This window comes from Stegostoma tigrinum, chromosome 1, assembly GCF_030684315.1.
Source record: "Stegostoma tigrinum isolate sSteTig4 chromosome 1, sSteTig4.hap1, whole genome shotgun sequence".
Classification (NCBI taxonomy): domain Eukaryota; kingdom Metazoa; phylum Chordata; class Chondrichthyes; order Orectolobiformes; family Stegostomatidae; genus Stegostoma; species Stegostoma tigrinum.
In genome coordinates this window covers 192,719,979-192,736,279 of record NC_081354.1, presented here as the reverse complement: position 1 = coordinate 192,736,279, position 16,301 = coordinate 192,719,979, and the positions used below count along the sequence as shown (strand labels likewise).

The window sequence follows — 16,301 nt, the reverse complement described above, 5'->3', positions numbered from 1 at the left end:
TGGTGTGTTGGGGGTGGTTGGGTGTGGTGTGTTGGGGGTGGTTGGGTGTGGTGTGTTGGGGGTGGTTGGGTGTGGTGTGTTGGGGGTGGTGTGTGGTGTGTAGGGGGTGGTGTGTGGTGTGTAGGGGGTGGTGTGTGGGTTGGGGGTGGTTGGGGGTGGTGTGTGGGGTGTTGGGGGTGGTGTGTGGGTGTTGGGGGTGTTTGGGAGTGGTGTGTGGGGTGCTGGGGTCGGTGTGTGGGGTGCTGGGGGTGGTTGGGTGTGGCGTAGGGTGTTGGGGGTGGTGTGTGGTGTGTTGGGGGTGGTGTGTGGGGTGTTGGGGGTGGTTGGGTGTGGTGTGTGGGTGTTGGGGGTGGTTGGGTGTTGGGGGTGGTGTGTGGGTGTTGGGGGTGGTTGGGGGTGGTGTGTGGGGTGCTGGGGGTGGTGTGTGGGGTGCTGGGGGTGGTGTGTGGGGTGCTGGGGGTGGTGTGTGGGGTGCTGGGGGTGGTGTGTGGGTGCTGGGGGTGGTGTGTGCGGTGTTGGGGGTGGTGTGTGCGGTGTTGGGGGTGGTTGGGTGTGGTGTAGGGTGTTGGGGGTGGTGTGTGGGTGTTGCGTGTGGTGTGTGGGGTGGTTGGGGGTGGTGTGTGGGGTGTTGGGGGTGGTTGGGTGTTGGGGGTGGTGTGTGGGTGTTGGGGGTGGTTGGGCGTGGTGTGTGGGGTGCTGGGGGTGGTGTGTGGGTGTTGGGGGTGGTTGGGCGTGGTGTGTGGGGTGCTGGGGGTGGCGTGTGGGGTGCTGGGGGTGGTGTGTGGGTGCTGGGGGTGGTGTGTGCGGTGTTGGGGGTGGTTGGGTGTGGTGTAGGGGGTTGGGGGTGGTGTGTGGGGTGTTGGGGGTGGTGTGTGGGGTGTTGGGGGTGGTTGGGTGTGGTGTAGGGGGTTGGGGGTGGTGTGTGGGTGCTGGGGGTGGTGTGTGGGTGCTGGGGGTGGTGTGTGCGGTGTTGGGGGTGGTTGGGTGTGGTGTAGGGGTGTTGGGGGTGGTGTGTGGGGTGTTGGGGGTGGTTGCGTTTGGGGGTGGTTGCGTGTGGGGTGTGGGGTGGTTGGGGATGGTGTGTGGGTGCTGGGGGTGGTGTGTGGGGTGGTTGGGGATGGTGTGTGGGTGCTGGGGTTGGTGTGTGGGTTCTGGGGTTGGTGTGTGGGTGCTGGGGGTGGTGTGTGGGTGCTGGGGGTGGTGGTGTGTTGGTGTTGGGGGTGGTGTGTGGGTGTTGGGGGTGGTTGTCTGTGGTATAGGGTGTAGGGGGTGGTGTGTGGGTGTTGGGGGTGGTTGGGGGTGGTGTGTGGGGTGCTGGGTGTGATGTGTGGGGTGCTGGGGGTGGTGTGTTGGTGTTGGGGGTGGTTGTCTGTGGTATAGGGTGTAGGGCGTGGTGTAGGGGTGTTGGGGGTGGTGTGTGGGGTGCTGGGGGTGGTGTGTGGGGTGTGGGGGATGGCGTGTGGGTGTCGGGGATGGTGTGTGGGTGTCGGGGGTTTGTGTCTGGGTGTCGGGGGTTTGTGTCTGGGTGTCGGGTGTTGGTGTGTGGGTGTCGGGGGGTGGTGTGTGGGGTGTGGGGGATGGTGTGTGTGTGTTGGGGGTGGTGTGTGTGTGTCGGGGATGGTGTGTGGGTGTCGGGGGTTTGTGTGTGGGTGTCGGGGGTTTGTGTCTGGGTGTCGGGGGTTTGTGTCTGGGTGTCGGGTGTTGGTGTGTGGGTGTCGGGGGGTGGTGTGTGGGGTGTGGGGGATGGTGTGTGTGTGTTGGGGGTGGTGTGTGGGTGTCGGGGGTGGTGTGTGGGTGTTGGGGGTGGTGTGTGTGTGTCGGGGATGGTGTGTGGGTGTCGGGGGTTTGTGTCTGGGTGTCGGGGGTTTGTGTCTGGGTGTCGGGGGATGGTGTGTGGGTGTCGGGGGGTGGTGTGTGGGTGTCGGGGGGTGGTGTGTGGGTGTCGGGGGGATGGTGTGTGTGTGTCGGGGGTGGTGTGTGTGTGTCGGGGGTGGTGTGTGTGTGTCGGGGGTGGTGTGTGTGTGTCGGGGGTGGTGTGTGGGTGTCGGGGGTTTGTGTGTGGGTGTCGGGGGTTGGTGTGTGGGTGTCGGGGGTTGGTGTGTGGGGTGTGGGGGATGGCGTGTGGGTGTCGGGGGTTTGTGTCTGGGTGTCGGGGGTTTGTGTCTGGGTGTCGGGGGTTTGTGTCTGGGTGTCGGGGGGTGGTGTGTGGGTGTGGGGGATGGTGTGTGTGTGTTGGGGGTGGTGTGTGGGTGTCGGGGGTGGTGTGTGGGTCTTGGGGGGTGGTGTGTGTGTGTCGGGGGTGGTGTGTGTGTGTCGGGGGTGGTGTGTGGGTCTTGGGGGGTGGTGTGTGGGTGTCGGGGGGTGGTGTGTGGGTGTCGGGGGTTTGTGTGTGGGTCTCGGGGGTGGTGTGTGGGTGTCGGGGGGTGGTTTGTGTTTCTTGGGGGTTTGTGTGTGGGTGTCGGGGGTTTGTGTGTGGGTGTCGGGGGTTTGTGTGTGGGTGTCGGGGGTGGTGTGTGGGTGTCGGGGGGTGGTTTGTGTTTCTTGGGGGTTTGTGTGTGGGTGTCGGGGGTTTGTGTGTGGGTGTCGGGGGTGGTGTGTGTGTGTCGGGGGTGGTGTGTGGGTCTCGGGGGGTGGTGTGTGGGTCTCGGGGGTGGTGTGTGGGTGTCGGGGGGTGGTGTGTGGGTCTCGGGGGTGGTGTGTGGGTGTCGGGGGTTTGTGTGTGGGTCTCGGGGGTGGTGTGTGGGTGTCGGGGGGTGGTTTGTGTTTCTTGGGGGTTTGTGTGTGGGTGTCGGGGGTTTGTGTGTGGGTGTCGGGGGTTTGTGTGTGGGTGTCGGGGGTGGTGTGTGGGTGTCGGGGGGTGGTTTGTGTTTCTCGGGGGTTTGTGTGTGTTTCTCGGGGGTGGTGTGTGTGGGTGTCGGGGGTGGTGTGTGTGGGTGTCGGGGGTGGTGTGTGTGGGTGTCGGGGGTGGTGTGTGGGTCTCGGGGGTGGTGTGTGGGTCTCGGGGGTGGTGTGTGGGTGTCGGGGGGTGGTGTGTGGGTCTCGGGGGTGGTGTGTGGGTGTCGGGGGGTGGTGTGTGTTTCTCGGGGGTTTGTGTGTGGGTGTCGGGGGTGGTGTGTGTGTGTGTCGGGGGTGGTGTGTGGGTCTCGGGGGTTTGTGTGTGTTTTTCGGGGGTTTGTGTGTGGGTGTCGGGGGTTTGTGTGTGGGTGTCGGGGGTTTGTGTGTGGGTGTCGGGGGTGGTGTGTGGGTGTCGGGGGGTGGTTTGTGTTTCTTGGGGGTTTGTGTGTGGGTGTCGGGGGTTTGTGTGTGGGTGTCGGGGGTTTGTGTGTGGGTGTCGGGGGTGGTGTGTGGGTCTCGGGGGGTGGTGTGTGTTTCTCGGGGGTTTGTGTGTGTTTCTCGGGGGTGGTGTGTGTGGGTGTCGGGGGTGGTGTGTGTGGGTGTCGGTGTTGGTGTGTGGGTGTCGGGGGGTGGTGTGTGTGTGTCGGGGGTGGTGTGTGGGTGTTGGGGGTGGTGTGTGGGTCTCGGGGGTGGTGTGTGGGTCTCGGGGGTGGTGTGTGGGTCTCGGGGGTGGTGTGTGGGTGTCGGGGGGTGGTGTGTGGGTCTCGGGGGTGGTGTGTGGGTGTCGGGGGGTGGTGTGTGTTTCTCGGGGGTTTGTGTGTGGGTGTCGGGGGTGGTGTGTGTGTGTCGGGGGTGGTGTGTGTGTGTCGGGGGTGGTGTGTGGGTCTCGGGGGTGGTGTGTGTGTGTCGGGGGTGGTGTGTGGGTCTCGGGGGTTTGTGTGTGGGTGTCGGGGGTTTGTGTGTGGGTGTCGGGGGTTTGTGTGTGGGTGTCGGGGGTGGTGTGTGTGTGTCGGGGGTTTGTGTGTGGGTGTCGGGGGTTTGTGTGTGGGTGTCGGGGGTTGGTGTGTGTGTGTCGGGGGGTGGTGTGTGTTTCTCGGGGGTTTGTGTGTGGGTGTCGGGGGTTGGTGTGTGTGTGTCGGGGGTTTGTGTGTGGGTGTCGGGGGTTTGTGTGTTGGTGTCGGGGATATGTGTGTGTTTCTCGGGGGTATGTGTGTGTTTCTCGGGGGTATGTGTGTGTGTGTCGGGGGGTGGTGTGTGTGTGTCGGGGGGTGGTGTGTGTGTGTCGGGGGGTGGTGTGTGTTTGTCGGGGGGTGGTGTGTTGCTGTCGGGGGGTGGTGTGTGTTTGTCGGGGGGTGGTGTGTTGCTGTCGGGGGGTGGTGTGTTGCTGTCGGGGGGTGGTGTGTGTTTGTCGGGGGGTGGTGTGTTGCTGTCGGGGGGTGGTGTGTTGCTGTCGGGGGGTGGTGTGTTGCTGTCGGGGGTGGTGTGTGGGTTTCGGGGGGTGGTGTGTGGGTTTCGGGGGGTGGTGTGTGTGTGTCTGGGGGTGGTGTGTGTGTGTCTGGGGGTGGTGTGTGTGTGTCGGGGGGTGGTGTGTGGGTGTCGGGGGTGGTCTGTGGGTGTCGGGGGTGGTCTGTGGGTGTCGGGGGTGGTCTGTGGGTGTCGGGGGGTGGTCTGTGGGTGTCGGGAGTGGTGTGTGGGTGTCGGGGGTGGTGTAGGGTGTCGGGGGTGGTGTGTGGGTGTCGGGGGTGGTGTGTGTGTGTCGGGGGTGGTGTGTGGGTGTCGGGGGTGGTGTGTGGGTGTCGGGGGTGGTGTGTGTGTGTCGGGGGTGGTGTGTGGGTGTCGGGGGTGGTGTGGGGGGGTGTCGGTGTCGGTGTGTGTGTGTGTCGGGGGTGGTGTGTGTGTGTCGGGGGTGGTGTGTGTGTGTCGGGGGGTGGTGTGTGTGTGTCGGGGGTGGTGTGTGTGTGTCGGGGGGTGGTGTGTGTGTGTCGGGGGGTGGTGTGTGTTTGTCGGGGGGTGGTGTGTGTTTGTCGGGGGGTGGTGTGTTGCTGTCGGGGGGTGGTGAGTGTTTGTCGGGGGGTGGTGTGTTGCTGTCGGGGGGTGGTGTGTTGCTGTCGGGGGGTGGTGTGTTGCTGTCGGGGGTGGTGTGTGGGTTTCGGGGGGTGGTGTGTGGGTTTCGGGGGGTGGTGTGTGTGTGTCTGGGGGTGGTGTGTGTGTGTCGGGGGGTGGTGTGTGGGTGTCGGGGGTGGTGTGTGTGTGTCGGGGGGTGGTGTGTGGGTGTCGGGGGGTGGTGTGTGGGTGTCGGGGGTGGTCTGTGGGTGTCGGGGGTGGTCTGTGGGTGTCGGGGGTGGAGTGTGGGTGTCGGGGGTAGTGTGTGGGTGTCGGGGGTAGTGTGTGTGTGTCGGGGGTTGGTGTGTGTGTGTCGGGGGTTGGTGTGTGTGTGTCGGGGGTTGGTGTGTGTGTGTCGGGGGGTGGTGTGTGTGTGTCGGGGGGTGGTGTGTGTGTGTCGGGGGTTTGTGTGTGTTTCTCGGGGGTTTGTGTGTGTTTCTCGGGGGTTTGTGTGTGGGTGTCGGGGGTTTGTGTGTTGGTGTCGGGGGTTTGTGTGTTGGTGTCGGGGATATGTGTGTGTTTCTCGGGGGTATGTGTGTGTTTCTCGGGGGTATGTGTGTGTTTCTCGGGGGTTTGTGTGTGTGTGTCGGGGGGTGGTGTGTGTGTGTCGGGGGGTGGTGTGTGTGTGTCGGGGGGTGGTGTGTGTGTGTCGGGGGGTGGTGTGTGTTTGTCGGGGGGTGGTGTGTTGCTGTCGGGGGGTGGTGTGTTGCTGTCGGGGGGTGGTGTGTTGCTGTCGGGGGTGGTGTGTGGGTTTCGGGGGGTGGTGTGTGGGTTTCGGGGGGTGGTGTGTGTGTGTCTGGGGGTGGTGTGTGTGTGTCTGGGGGTGGTGTGTGTGTGTCGGGGGGTGGTGTGTGTGTGTCGGGGGGTGGTGTGTGTGTGTCGGGGGGTGGTGTGTGGGTGTCGGGGGTGGTGTGTGTGTGTCGGGGGTGGTGTGTGTGTGTCGGGGGGTGGTGTGTGGGTGTCGGGGGGTGGTGTGTGGGTGTCGGGGGTGGTCTGTGGGTGTCGGGAGTGGTGTGTGGGTGTCGGGGGTGGTGTGTGGGTGTCGGGGGTGGTGTGTGGGTGTCGGGGGTGGTCTGTGGGTGTCGGGGGTGGTGTGTGGGTGTCGGGGGTGGTGTGTGGGTGTCGGGGGTGGTGTGTGTGTGTCGGGGGTTTGTGTGTGTTTCTCGGGGGTTTGTGTGTGTTTCTCGGGGGTTTGTGTGTGGGTGTCGGGGGTTTGTGTGTTGGTGTCGGGGGTTTGTGTGTTGGTGTCGGGGATATGTGTGTGTTTCTCGGGGGTATGTGTGTGTTTCTCGGGGGTATGTGTGTGTTTCTCGGGGGTATGTGTGTGTTTCTCGGGGGGTGGTGTGTGTGTGTCGGGGGGTGGTGTGTGTGTGTCGGGGGGTGGTGTGTGTGTGTCGGGGGGTGGTGTGTGTTTGTCGGGGGGTGGTGTGTTGCTGTCGGGGGGTGGTGTGTTGCTGTCGGGGGGTGGTGTGTTGCTGTCGGGGGTGGTGTGTGGGTTTCGGGGGGTGGTGTGTGGGTTTCGGGGGGTGGTGTGTGTGTGTCTGGGGGTGGTGTGTGTGTGTCGGGGGTGGTCTGTGGGTGTCGGGGGGTGGTGTGTGGGTGTCGGGGGTGGTCTGTGGGTGTTGGGAGTGGTGTGTGGGTGTCGGGGGTGGTGTGTGGGTGTCGGGGGTGGTGTGTGGGTGTCGGGGGTGGTGTGTGGGTGTCGGGGGTGGTCTGTGGGTGTCGGGGGTGGTCTGTGGGTGTCGGGGGTGGTGTGTGGGTGTCGGGGGTGGTGTGTGTGTGTCGGGGGTGGTGTGTGTGTGTCGGGGGGTGGTGTGTGTGTGTCGGGGGGTGGTGTGTGGGTGTCGGGGGTGGTGTGTGTGTGTCGGGGGTGGTGTGTGTGTGTCGGGGGGTGGTGTGTGGGTGTCGGGGGGTGGTGTGTGGGTGTCGGGGGGTGGTGTGTGGGTGTCGGGGGTGGTCTGTGGGTGTCGGGAGTGGTGTGTGGGTGTTGTGGGTGGTGTGTGGGTGTCGGGGGTGGTGTGTGGGTGTCGGGGGTGGTGTGTGGGTGTCGGGGGTGGTCTGTGGGTGTCGGGGGTGGTCTGTGGGTGTCGGGGGTGGTCTGTGGGTGTCGGGGGTGGTGTGTGGGTGTCGGGGGTGGTGTGTGGGTGTCGGGGGTGGTGTGTGTGTGTCGGGGGTTTGTGTGTGTTTCTCGGGGGTTTGTGTGTGTTTCTCGGGGGTATGTGTGTGTTTCTCGGGGGTATGTGTGTGTTTCTCGGGGGTATGTGTGTGTTTCTCGGGGGTTTGTGTGTGTGTGTCGGGGGGTGGTGTGTGTGTGTCGGGGGGTGGTGTGTGTGTGTCGGGGGGTGGTGTGTGTGTGTCGGGGGGTGGTGTGTGTGTGTCGGGGGGTGGTGTGTGTGTGTCGGGGGGTGGTGTGTGTTTGTCGGGGGGTGGTGTGTTGCTGTCGGGGGGTGGTGTGTTGCTGTCGGGGGGTGGTGTGTTGCTGTCGGGGGTGGTGTGTGGGTTTCGGGGGGTGGTGTGTGGGTTTCGGGGGGTGGTGTGTGTGTGTCTGGGGGTGGTGTGTGTGTGTCGGGGGGTGGTGTGTGTGTGTCGGGGGGTGGTGTGTGGGTGTCGGGGGTGGTGTGTGTGTGTCGGGGGTGGTGTGTGGGTGTCGGGGGGTGGTGTGTGGGTGTCGGGGGGTGGTGTGTGGGTGTCGGGGGGTGGTGTGTGGGTGTCGGGGGTGGTCTGTGGGTGTCGGGGGGTGGTGTGTGGGTGTCGGGGGTGGTCTGTGGGTGTTGGGAGTGGTGTGTGGGTGTCGGGGGTGGTGTGTGGGTGTCGGGGGTGGTGTGTGGGTGTCGGGGGTGGTGTGTGGGTGTCGGGGGTGGTGTGTGGGTGTCGGGGGTGGTCTGTGGGTGTCGGGGGTGGTCTGTGGGTGTCGGGGGTGGTCTGTGGGTGTCGGGGGTGGTGTGTGGGTGTCGGGGGTGGTCTGTGGGTGTCGGGGGTGGTCTGTGGGTGTCGGGGGTGGTGTGTGGGTGTCGGGGGTGGTGTGTGGGTGTCGGGGGTGGTGTGTGGGTGTCGGGGGTGGTCTGTGGGTGTCGGGGGTGGTCTGTGGGTGTCGGGGGTGGTGTGTGGGTGTCGGGGGTGGTGTGTGGGTGTCGGGGGTGGTGTGTGGGTGTCGGGGGTGGTCTGTGGGTGTCGGGGGTGGTGTGTGGGTGTCGGGGGTGGTGTGTGGGTGTCGGGGGTGGTGTGTGGGTGTCGGGGGTGGTGTGTGGGTGTCGGGGGTGGTCTGTGGGTGTTGGGGGTGGTGTGTGGGTGTTGGGGGTGGTGTGTGGGTGTTGGGGGTGGTCTGTGGGTGTTGGGGGTGGTCTGTGGGTGTTGGGGGTGGTCTGTGGGTGTTGGGGGTGGTGTGTGGGTGTTGGGGGTGGTCTGTGGGTGTTGGGGGTGGTCTGTGGGTGTTGGGGGTGGTGTGTGTGTGTTGGGGGTGGTCTGTGGGTGTTGGGGGTGGTCTGTGGGTGTTGGGGGTGGTCTGTGGGTGTTGGGGGTGGTGTGTGGGTGTTGGGGGTGGTCTGTGGGTGTTGGGGGTGGTGTAGGGTGTTGGGGGTGGTGTGTGGGTGTCGGGGGTGGTCTGTGGGTGTTGGGAGTGGTGTGTGGGTGTTGGGAGTGGTGTGTGGGTGTTGGGAGTGGTGTGTGGGTGTTGGGGGTGGTGTAGGGTGTTGGGGGTGGTCTGTGGGTGTTGGGGGTGGTGTGTGTGTGTTGGGGGTGGTGTGTGGGTGTTGGGGGTGGTGTGTGGGTGTTGGGGGTGGTGTGTGGGTGTCGGGGGTGGTGTGTGGGTGTCGGGGGTGGTGTGTGGGTGTCGGGGGTGGTGTGTGGGTGTTGGGGGTGGTGTGTGGGTGTCGGGGGTGGTCTGTGGGTGTCGGGGGTGGTGTGTGGGTGTCGGGGGTGGTCTGTGGGTGTCGGGGGTGGTGTGTGGGTGTCGGGGGTGGTGTGTGGGTGTCGGGGGTGGTGTGTGTGTGTCGGGGGTGGTGTGTGTGTGTCGGGGGTGGTGTGTGGGTGTCGGGGGTGGTGTGTGGGTGTCGGGGGTGGTCTGTGGGTGTCGGGGGTGGTGTGTGGGTGTCGGGGGTGGTCTGTGGGTGTCGGGGGTGGTCTGTGGGTGTCGGGGGTGGTCTGTGGGTGTCGGGGGTGGTGTGTGTGTGTCGGGGGTGGTGTGTGTGTGTCGGGGGTGGTGTGTGGGTGTCGGGGGTGGTGTGTGGGTGTTGGGGGTGGTCTGTGGGTGTTGGGGGTGGTGTGTGGGTGTTGGGGGTGGTCTGTGGGTGTTGGGGGTGGTGTGTGGCTGTTGGGGGTGGTGTGTGGGTGTTGGGAGTGGTGTGTGGGTGTTGGGGGTGGTGTGTGGGTGTTGGGGGTGGTCTGTGGGTGTTGGGAGTGGTGTGTGGGTGTTGGGAGTGGTGTGTGGGTGTTGGGAGTGGTGTGTGGGTGTTGGGAGTGGTGTGTGGGTGTTGGGAGTGGTGTGTGGGTGTTGGGGGTGGTGTGTGGGTGTTGGGAGTGGTGTGTGGGTGTTGGGGGTGGTGTGTGGGTGTTGGGAGTGGTGTGTGGGTGTTGGGAGTGGTGTGTGGGTGTTGGGAGTGGTGTGTGGGTGTTGGGAGTGGTGTGTGGGTGTTGGGAGTGGTGTGTGGGTGTTGGGAGTGGTGTGTGGGTGTTGGGGGTGGTCTGTAGGTGTTGGGGGTGGTGTGTGGGTGTTGGGGGTGGTGTGTGGGTGTTGGGAGTGGTCTGTGGGTGTTGGGGGTGGTGTGTGGGTGTTGGGGGTGGTCTGTGGGTGTTGGGAGTGGTGTGTGGGAGTGCCGGGGCTATTAACCCAGGCTGCAGCCTGGTGTTCTATGTGGTTCCATGTTGTCCTTGTTGCTGTTTGAGAATGAGATCGCACTGTGCTCTCTGACCTTACTCCTCCTCCTTTCCAGGCAAACAGTGATGATTTATCCCGTATTGTTGCGACTGTGGCCCATTCAATGGGACACAATCTCGGAATGCTGCACGATGATGGTCGAACCTGTGCCTGTCCACAACCCTCCTGTCTGATGAAGGCAGTAAAGAGGTGATGTACATCTTTGAACAGAGTGACTTGTTTTCTGGTTCTCATTTGTGACATCGCCACTGACCATCATCCTCTACTGGCCATCATCCTCTACTGACCATCATCCCCCACTGACCATCATCCCCCACTGACCATCATCCCCCACTGACCATCATCCCCCACTGACCATCATCCTCTACTGACCATCATGCCCCACTGCTTCAGAGTTGTTCTGTTTGTATTGTTCATTTTCCCAGAACAAGATTATCACATTGGCTTCCTTTAGTCACGTTATCCAGAACAAAAAGCTTCCAACAGATTTCTTCACAAATCTGCAAAAGGAACAGTTTCTTATGAACAAATGTACTCCATAAACAAATAAAGTTGACACTCACAGGTCCAATGCCTTAACCCAGGCCAATACCAAGTCACCTTTAGGTCAAAGCAGGCAATGCAGCTCTGCAGAAATGTTATGATCTGAAAGTTCAAGAAAAGGAGTAATAATCCTGATGTAGATTAAGGATCAGAATTCACTATGTAAAATTTATTAAGGTAACCGGTAAGGCTACGTCTGGAGCAAAGAACAAAGAAAATTACAAGAACAGGCCCTTCGGCCCTCCAAGCCTGCGCCGATCGAGATCCTCTGTCTAACCTGTCATCTATTTTCTAACGGTCTGTGTCCATTTGCTCCCTGCCCATCCATGTACCGGTCCAAATATATCTTAAAAGACGCTAACGTGTCTGCGTCTACCACCTCCACTGGCAACGCATTCCAGGCGCCCACCACCCTCTGTGTAAAGAAATTTTCACGCATATCTCCCTTAAACTTTCCTCCTCTCACTTTGAACTCCTGACCCCTAGTAATTGAGTCCCCCACTCTGGGAAAAAGCTTCTTGCTATCCACCCTTGTCTATACCCCTCATGATTTTGTAGACCTCAGTTAGGTCCCCCCCTCAATCTCCGTCTTTCTAATGAAAATAATCCTAATTTGTTCAACCTCTCTTCATAGCTAGCACCCTCCATACCAGGCAACATCCTGGTGAACCTCTTCTGCACCCTCTCTAAAGCATCCACATCCTTTTGGTAATGTGGCGACCAGAACTGTGCACAGTACTCCAAATGTGGCCAAACCAAAGTCCTATACAACTGCAACATGACCTGCCAACTCTTATACCCAATACCCTGTCCGATGAAGGAAAGCATGCCTTATGCCTTCTTGACCACCCCATTGACCTGCATTGTCACCTTCAGGGAACAATGGACCTGAACACCCAGATCTCTCTGTTCATCAATTTTCCCCAAGGCTTTTCCATTTACTGTATAGTTCGCCCTTGAATTTGATCTTCCAAAATGCATCACCTTGCATTTGCCTGGATTGAACTCCATCTGCCATTTATCTGCCCAACTCTGCAGTCTATCTATATTCTGCGTAATCCCTGACAGTCCCCTTCACTATCAGCTACTCCACCAATCTTAGTGTCTTCAGCAAACTTGCTGATCAGACCACCTGCACCTTCCTCCAGATTATTTACGTATATCACAAACAACAGTGGTCCCAGCACAGATCCCTGTGGAACACCACTGGTTACAGGTCTCCAATTTGAGAAACTCCCTTCTACTACTACCCTCTGTCTCCTGTTGCCCAGCCAGTTTTTTATCCATCTAGCTAGCACACCCTGGACCCCATGTGACTTCACTTTCTCCATCAGCCTGCCGTGGGGAACCTTATCAAACGCCTTACTGAAGTCCATGTATATGACATCTACAGCCTTTCCCTCATCAACTAACTTTGTCACGTCCTCAAAGAATTCTATTGTTGGTAAGACATGACCTTCCCTGTACAAAACCATGTTGCCTATCACGGATAAGCCCATTTTCTTCCAAATGGGAACAGATCCTGTCCCTGAATATCTTCTCCAGCAGCTTCCTTTTGGTTTTGACGTCAGCACTGTGAGCAGTTTTGGTCCCTTATTGAATGAAGGTTATCATTTCATTGGAGGTAGTTCAGAGAACATCCACTGGGATAATCCCTGGCATGGAGAGATTTTTTATGAGTAAAGGTTAAACAGGTTGGGACTCTGCTGACTGGAGTTGAGAAGAATGGGAGGTGATCTCCTCGAAACATATTGGATTCTAAAGGGGCATGACAGGGTAAATGCTGGAGGATGTTTCCCCTCATGGGAACAGATGGTATAGTCTTAGAATAAAGAGGTACCAATTTAAGTCTGAGATGATGTGGAATTTCTTTCTCAGAGGGTTGTGGGTCTTTGTAACTCGTTATAACAGACAGCTGTGGGGGCAGGGTCCTTGTAAGTATTTAATATTGAAATAGATTCTTGATCAGCTGCGGAATTCAGCCTTTTTTATTTATTTATTCATTTTCTGGAACATAGGTGCCACTGGCTGGGCCAGTGTTTCTTGCTCATCCCTAATTGCGCCATGAGAAGGTCGGGGTGAGCTGCCTTCTTGAATCATTGCAGCCCTCTTGCTGTGGGTTGACCCACAGTGCTGTTAGGGAGGAAATTCCAGGATTTGACCCAGCAACAATGAAACAACGGTGATATATTTCCAAGTCAGGATGGTGAGTGGCTTGGAGGGGAACTTGGAGGTGGTGATGTTCCCATGTATCTGATGCCCTTGTCCTTCTAGATGGAAGTGGTCATGGGTTTGGAAGATGCTGCCTGAGCATCTTTGGTGAATCCCTGCAGTGTATTTCATAGATAGTACACACTGCTGCGACTGAGTGTCGGTGGTGGGGGGAGTGGTATGCTTGTGGATGTGGTGCCAATCAAGCGGCTGCTTTGTCCTGGATGGTGTCGGGCTTCTTGAGTGTTGCTGGGGCTGCACCCATCCAGGCAAGTGGGGAGTATTCCATCACACTCCTGGCTTGTGCCTTGTAGAAGGTGGACAGGCTTTGGAGAGTCGGGAGGTGAGTTACTCGCCGCAGGATTCCCAGCTTCTGACCTGCTCATGTAGCCGCTGTGTTTATGTGGTGAACCCAGTTGAGTTTCTGATCAATAATAACCCCCAGGATGCTGACAGTGGGGGGATTCAGTGATGGTAACACAATTAAATGTCAAGGGGCGGTGGTTAGATTGTCTCTTGTTGGTGATGGTCATAGCCTGGCATTTGTTTGGCGCGAATGTCACTTGCCACTTGTCAGCCCAAGCCTAGATATTGTCCAGATCTTGGTGTACGTGAACACGGACTGCTTCAGTATCCGAGGAGTCGTGAATGTTGCTGAACATTGTGCAATCATTGGTGAACATCCCTAGTTCTGACCTTATGATGGAGGGAAGGTCACTGATGAAGCAGCTGAAGATGGTTGGGCCTGGGACACTACCCAGAGGAGCTCCCGCAGAGATGTCCTGGAGCTGGAATGATTGACCTCCCACAACCACGATCATCTTCCAGTGTCAGGTATGATCCAAACACCGGAGAGTTTGCCCCCAGATACCCATTGATTCTAGTGTTTCCAGGGCTCCTTGATGCTACACTCGGTCGAATGCAGCCTTGATGTCAAGGGCTGTCACTCTCACCTCACTTCTGGAATTCAGCTCTTCTGTCCATGTTTGAATCAAGGCTGTAATGAGGTCACGAGCTGTGTGGCCCTGGCAGAACCCAAACTGGGCATCACTGAGCAGGTGCTGCTGGATAGCTCTGTTACTGATACCTTCCATCACCTTACTGGTGCTCTCCCAACGTTGGCACTGATCCGCAGATGTTAGTGAGGGGGACTTTGACAGAGCTGTTTGTGCCAGGTGATCTGTCCAGGTTCATTTCTTTGAGACTTTGTAGCGATTGGTATAGCTGAGTAGATTGCCAAGCTATTTCTGTGGGCACCTGAGAGTCAACCATGTTGCTGTGGGTCTGGAGTTACATGAAGACCATATGAGGGTTACAGATTTCTCTCCCTGAAGGTCATTAGCTAATCAGATGTGTTTTTCCGACAATCGGCAATGGACTCATGGTGCTGCGGAGATTCTTATTTGAAGATTTGTTATCAATTTAATGCCATGTGCTGTGGTGGGATTCAAGCCCCCAAGAACATTGTCTGGTCTCTGGATTAATAATTAGCAATAATACCAGTAGGCCATCGCCTCACCTGATAATGGAGAAGGTGCAGGCAAGTGGATATGAGGAATGCTGGATTAGTGACAACCCTGTTGAATGGTGGAGCAGACTGGAGAAACTGAATACCCTGTACTTGTTCCTATTTCTTATTCACAAGATGGTTCTGTTACAGGCCTTCCCATGGATGGAAGTTTCCACTGAATCCCAGTCACTGGTGACTCTATTGAGTTACTGGGGCTTGTCTACAGACCAGATCCTCAGAGGAATAAAAGGGGTACAATGCTACCTTGATGACGTCTTCATTGACAGCCTCTGAGAGGACAGCAGTTGAGGAACCTGGAGGAGATCATCAAATGGCTGAAAGCTCACAGCTTAGAAATAGACAAAGGTGACTTGACTTGATAGAGGTGTACAAAATGATCAGAGGCATAGATAGGATGGACAGCCAGAGACTTTTCCCTCGGGTGGAGGTAGCTATTATGAGGGACACAGTTTTAAAGTGAGTGGAGGTAGATATTGGGAAGACATCAGAGGTAGGTTCTTCACTCAGATGGTGGTCGGGGTGTGGAATGCATTGCCGGAGAGGGTAGTGGAGTCAGCCTCATTAGGGGCACATGAGCGGCTTTTATATTGGCCTATGGATGATAGTATAAGGTTGGGGGTTTAGGATAAAAGTTCAGCACAACATCGTGGGCCGAAGGGTCTGTACTGCACTGTACTGTTCTATGTTCTATGTGTGATTTCCTTCGGGACTCAATTAAGTACTGAGGGCACATCTTTGACAGCTTGGGGTTTCGCAAAGGCACCAAGGAATACAGAGGCAATCAGGGAGCTCCTTTGGCCTCCCAATGTCTCCTAGTTAAAGCATTGCCTGGGTCTCATAAGGTCTAAGCTGCACAAGGTCAGGCAGGAGAGATCCCATGGGCTTGTTTGTTGAAGGGGAAATTTAAAAGGAAAGGCAGATTCTGGCTGGTATGTGTTACATTGGGACAGTGTTCCTCAAGACTGTTCACATGGACTTGTTCAACCTGGTTTGAGCTTTTACAGAAAGCATGGCTTTGGAATAAAAATATCCTCCCTGTTGGCTTGCAGCAAATGATGAGTTCGAAATAGGTGCTCAGCCATTTAAGACAGAGATAAATATCTTCAGATTTTGTACGTTTTGGATTCTCCAACTGACAGTCAATCCTATGAATATTCTGTTTGGAGCATCTGCAAGAGAGACAGTAAATACTAAGGGAATGAGGTGGAGTTATGGAGAAAAAATTAGCCATGATCTTATTGCCTGTTAGAGCATATTAAAAGGGAGAATTTACTGACTGTAAATTCCTGTTTCTTATGTTTTCTGTTTTCCAGTGCACCATGGCCAGTAAGCTACAGTAGCTGTAGCCAAAATGATTTTGAGACCTTCCTGCTTCATGAACATGGAGTATGTCTAAGGAATCAACCGGACTTTCATAAGCTGGTTGGGGGCCCCGTGTGTGGAAACATGTTCACAGAGAAAGACGAGCAATGTGACTGTGGCCAACCTTCGGTAAGAAAAGCGGATGATTGGAATAGGTTTCTGGTGGCTGCTGGCTTTTATCACTCGAGTTGATGGGATTTATTAGAGAAGAGGATTTGAATATCAGAGTAAGGAATGTCTTTCTGCAGTTATAGATAGCATCGGTGAGGCCATACCTTGAGTATTGTGTGCTGTTTCCCAGTCAGAGGAAGGACTATTGAGAGAGACCTGCGAATATTCACCAGAGAAATTCCGAGGATGGCAGACTAACGTTTAAGGAGAGACTAGATTGACTGGGATTGTATCCATTGGAATTTAGAAGAATGGGGGGATCTCCTGGAAACATGAAAAATCCCAATGGGATTGAACAGGCTGGTTGTGGGAAGAATGTTCCAGATGTTGGGGAAGTACAGAACTAGGAGTCACAGTCTAAGAATGAGAGTTGTGAACCTGAGGAGTTCTCTCCCACGGGAAGCTGTTGGGGCCAGTTCATTAAATATATTCAAGAGGGAGCTGGATGTGGCCCATGAGTCTAAAGGAAACAAGGATAATGGGGAGAGGACAGCAATGGGATACTGAGATTGCATGATCAGCTATGATCATATTGAATGGGGGTGCAGGCTCGAAGGGCCGAATGGCCTACTCCACGCCTATGTTTCGATGTTTCTATGTTAATTTGCTATACACCTGTGTCTGTTTGCAAACCAGGCTGTGGTCAAGCCCAAAGAACTTGGCAACCACGTT

The 16,301-nt window shown here is 57.6% G+C and overlaps 1 protein-coding gene across 1 annotated transcript in view; it reads left to right on the top strand.

Moving 5' to 3' along the window:
• The window catches only part of LOC132209540 (disintegrin and metalloproteinase domain-containing protein 12-like), a 268,784-nt gene that overhangs the window by 192,292 nt on the left and 60,191 nt on the right, over positions 1-16,301 (top strand). Inside the window, exons 12-13 of the mRNA XM_059645262.1 lie at positions 9,867-10,000; positions 15,410-15,587. Coding sequence (XP_059501245.1) covers positions 9,867-10,000; positions 15,410-15,587 — 312 coding nt within the window. The remainder of the gene's footprint in view (positions 1-9,866; positions 10,001-15,409; positions 15,588-16,301) is intronic.